At 37.2% G+C, this 4,716-nt stretch overlaps 1 protein-coding gene across 1 annotated transcript; it reads left to right on the top strand.

Moving 5' to 3' along the window:
- The first annotated feature begins 3,310 nt into the window (after positions 1-3,310).
- Positions 3,311-4,240, top strand: LOC144240517 (olfactory receptor 5H2-like). The gene has a single exon (XM_077774891.1). It carries the CDS (start codon positions 3,311-3,313, stop codon positions 4,238-4,240), a length of 930 nt encoding a protein of 309 aa, XP_077631017.1.
- Positions 4,241-4,716: the final 476 nt, after the last annotated feature.

Below are 4,716 nucleotides of genomic sequence, written 5' to 3'. Positions count from 1 at the left end.
AAGCCAGAGATCTTGCAGGATCCAATCTTGCAAGATGGAATGAGCTAATTGAATGGAAATTGGCTTTAACATAGAAATTCTAGAGAAATTGGAGAAATCCACTGGAGAAATGGATAGGATCATAAAGAAAGAAAGACAGATCGTCAACAGCCAAAATTATGTCCCTCTTCTATCTAGCTCAAAAAGAGCTGTTGTCCTTGCTGCTGAATGTGGAATGCAATAGCTCACACTGATAATGTCATTGATGTGGGTGTAGGATACATTTTCTGAGGTCTTGGTATTTCTTGATATTGCTCCCTTGTTTGGTTTAGCAATGGAAATTATTTTTTCAACTCTGACCTTTGGTCTCTTTGTCTCCATATTCCAAATCCAAGGTAGTGTTTCACTGGCCAAACCTACATCAAGTCCCCTCATTCTGTGTGCAAGGAGATGGGAAAGTTAGTTTCTAGAACTTTTGGCTTCTAGGCTGGATGACAGCTTTGTCTGCAACCAAGACTCATGTGTGTCATATCACACATGGAGAATAGAGGATCAAATACTATCCATCTAATATATGATGTACATCCATTCCATAATCTAATATAACATCTTGAAGTCACTTTTTATGTCCTCCTTGTTTTTCCTTTATGTATGCTCTCTAATGGATGGGTCATACATAACTATGCTTTCAGTCACCCCAATGACTCCCAAGTCATTATTTCTATTAAAATCTTATAGAACAATACTGCTGAGTACATCTCACCTGGATGTTCCCAAAATCCTCTTTGCAAAAATCTCAGTTTTTGATGACCATCTATCCAGGTACCAAACGTCTTCTTCCTTCACTGACCACCTCTCCTCACGTGTAATATAGGTTACCAAGTCCTAGTGACTATAGTCTGGCTTATTTTGATCTATCTCTCTGTACCACTTATCACTCCCAATGTCATATCACACATGGACTAAGAACTTCACATGCTGTTTAATCAACTGGGGAGCATTTATATAATGCATATTATTACAACCAATCCATGACCTACCAAATTAATCTCTACAGTAATATCTCAGAATCTGTATTTTGTACAAAAAACTACTTTAGACAATTCTAATGTATAATGTGGTTTGGGAATCACTGGACATTAGTGACAGCTTACTGATTATTATCCTTATCTCTAATTTCCCCTTCCTTCATCCTATTTCCTACTACTGAACATTTAATTTAACAAATATCTGATGATGTCATTCCCTGTCTTTTTTAAAAAAATTTTTTGTTTGTTTTATTTATTTTTGAGACAGAGAGACAGAGCACGAGTGGGGGAGGGGCAGAGAGAGAGGGAGACACAGAATCTGAAGCAGGCTCCAGGCTCTGAGCTGTGAGCACAGAGCCTGATATGGGGCTCAAACTCATGAACCGTGAGATCATGACCTGAGCCGAAGTCAGATGCTTAACCGACTGAGCCACCCAGGTGCCCCTGTCATTCCCTGTCTTAAAAGTTTTCAGTTCATGCCTATTGTCTGAATAATAAAATTGAAGATGTTTCACACGGCATTCAACTCTGTATAATCCAGGCCATTCTAACATCTTTACTTTTGTTGCTGCATCAATGTCCTACATACATAATTTCTCTACCTTATTCAATTGTTACCCCATACGTCTGCTCATGTTCAGAATGTTTTTCTTGTCTTCTAAATNTAGGATACATTTTCTGAGGTCTTGGTATTTCTTGATATTGCTCCCTTGTTTGGTTTAGCAATGGAAATTATTTTTTCAACTCTGACCTTTGGTCTCTTTGTCTCCATATTCCAAATCCAAGGTAGTGTTTCACTGGCCAAACCTACATCAAGTCCCCTCATTCTGTGTGCAAGGAGATGGGAAAGTTAGTTTCTAGAACTTTTGGCTTCTAGGCTGGATGACAGCTTTGTCTGCAACCAAGACTCATGTGTGTCATATCACACATGGAGAATAGAGGATCAAATACTATCCATCTAATATATGATGTACATCCATTCCATAATCTAATATAACATCTTGAAGTCACTTTTTATGTCCTCCTTGTTTTTCCTTTATGTATGCTCTCTAATGGATGGGTCATACATAACTATGCTTTCAGTCACCCCAATGACTCCCAAGTCATTATTTCTATTAAAATCTTATAGAACAATACTGCTGAGTACATCTCACCTGGATGTTCCCAAAATCCTCTTTGCAAAAATCTCAGTTTTTGATGACCATCTATCCAGGTACCAAACGTCTTCTTCCTTCACTGACCACCTCTCCTCACGTGTAATATAGGTTACCAAGTCCTAGTGACTATAGTCTGGCTTATTTTGATCTATCTCTCTGTACCACTTATCACTCCCAATGTCATATCACACATGGACTAAGAACTTCACATGCTGTTTAATCAACTGGGGAGCATTTATATAATGCATATTATTACAACCAATCCATGACCTACCAAATTAATCTCTACAGTAATATCTCAGAATCTGTATTTTGTACAAAAAACTACTTTAGACAATTCTAATGTATAATGTGGTTTGGGAATCACTGGACATTAGTGACAGCTTACTGATTATTATCCTTATCTCTAATTTCCCCTTCCTTCATCCTATTTCCTACTACTGAACATTTAATTTAACAAATATCTGATGATGTCATTCCCTGTCTTTTTTAAAAAAATTTTTTGTTTGTTTTATTTATTTTTGAGACAGAGAGACAGAGCACGAGTGGGGGAGGGGCAGAGAGAGAGGGAGACACAGAATCTGAAGCAGGCTCCAGGCTCTGAGCTGTGAGCACAGAGCCTGATATGGGGCTCAAACTCATGAACCGTGAGATCATGACCTGAGCCGAAGTCAGATGCTTAACCGACTGAGCCACCCAGGTGCCCCTGTCATTCCCTGTCTTAAAAGTTTTCAGTTCATGCCTATTGTCTGAATAATAAAATTGAAGATGTTTCACACGGCATTCAACTCTGTATAATCCAGGCCATTCTAACATCTTTACTTTTGTTGCTGCATCAATGTCCTACATACATAATTTCTCTACCTTATTCAATTGTTACCCCATACGTCTGCTCATGTTCAGAATGTTTTTCTTGTCTTCTAAATCTGTTTAATCTGTACATATTTTAAACTGAAATAATTGCATTTTTTCCAACATAACAATTTCCCCAAATAGTTTCCATATAAGAGTAAATAAAATTAAAGGGCCTTAGATTAGTGTATGGTTTTATTTCAGTTACCCTCACCAAATTTTTCCTTTATAAATCTTAATGAATGTTATTTTTACATTTACTGCATTTAATTTCAGATGCCATCTATTAAACATATGGAAAACAAAAACGCAACAGAGCTACAAGAATTTGTTCTCATGGGACTTACATACCAACCAGAGTGGCAAATTCCTTTGTTCCTAATATTCCTAGTTATATATCTCATCACCATTGTGGGGAACTTTGGTCTGGTTGGACTCATATGCAATGAGCCTCAGCTTCACATCCCCATGTACTTATTTCTTGGGAATCTGGCATTTGTAGATGCTTGGCTATCATCCACAGTTACCCCCAATATGTTGGTCAACTTCTTTGCCAAGGGCAAGATGATCTCTCTCTCTGAATGCAAGATACAATTTTTTTCTTTTGTACTCAGTGCAACCACAGAATGTTTTCTGCTGGCAACAATGGCATATGATCGATATGTGGCCATATGCAAGCCCTTGCTTTATCCAGTAATTATGACCAATAGACTATCCATGCAGCTACTAGTTGCATCATTTGTAGGTGGCCTTCTTCATGCCATAATTCATGTAGGCTTTTTATTCAGATTAACTTTCTGTAATTCTAACATAATATATCACTTTTACTGTGACATCATGCCATTACTTAAAATTTCTTGTACTGATCCTTCTATTAATATTCTGGTAGTATTTATTTTTTCTGGATCAATTCAGATGTTCACCATACTGATTGTTCTTGTCTCTTACACATCAGTTCTCTTTACAATCTTAAAAAAGAAGTCTCTAGAAGGCATAAGGAAAGCCTTCTCCACCTGTGGAACCCATCTCTTATCTGTTTCTTTGTACTATGGTCCTCTTCTCTTCATGTATGTGCGCCCTAGATCTGCACAAGCAGATGATCAAGATATGATGGGTTCTCTATTTTACTCTGTCATAATTCCTTTCTTAAATCCAATTATCTACAGCTTGAGAAATAAGAAAGTCATAGATTCACTGAGAAAAATGTTAAAGAGAAATGCTTAGATCTCATACTAATATCTATTCTCCTTTCATTAAAATGACAAGATTGTGCAGATTAGATATTGCCATGTGTTGATTAGTATTGAAAAATATTCTTGCAGGTATAATTGCCCTAATATCTTATTTACTTATTTTTAAATGTTTACTTATTTATTTTGAAAAAGAGTGTGCCTGCATGCACAAGAGCAGGGGAGAGGCAGAGAGGGAGGGAGAGAGAGAATCACAAGCAGGATCATGCTGTCAGTACAGAGCCTGACATGCGGCTTGCTTGATCTCACAAACCGTGAGATCATGACCTGAGTCATGAGTCAGATCAAGAGTCAGACGCTTAACTGACTGAGCTTCCCCAGAGCCCCATTTGCCCTACCGTTTTAATGACTTAAGGTGGGAGAACCTAATAATCTACTTCAAATATCTGTATCTGCTATTCAAAATCACACAAGGAATTTTAATCATTCATATCATATTTAAATAATTAA

This window comes from Crocuta crocuta, unplaced genomic scaffold (assembly GCF_008692635.1).
Source record: "Crocuta crocuta isolate KB4526 unplaced genomic scaffold, BGI_CrCroc_1.0 scaffold6, whole genome shotgun sequence".
Taxonomy (NCBI): domain Eukaryota; kingdom Metazoa; phylum Chordata; class Mammalia; order Carnivora; family Hyaenidae; genus Crocuta; species Crocuta crocuta.
This window is presented reverse-complemented; position numbering and strand designations above follow the sequence as displayed.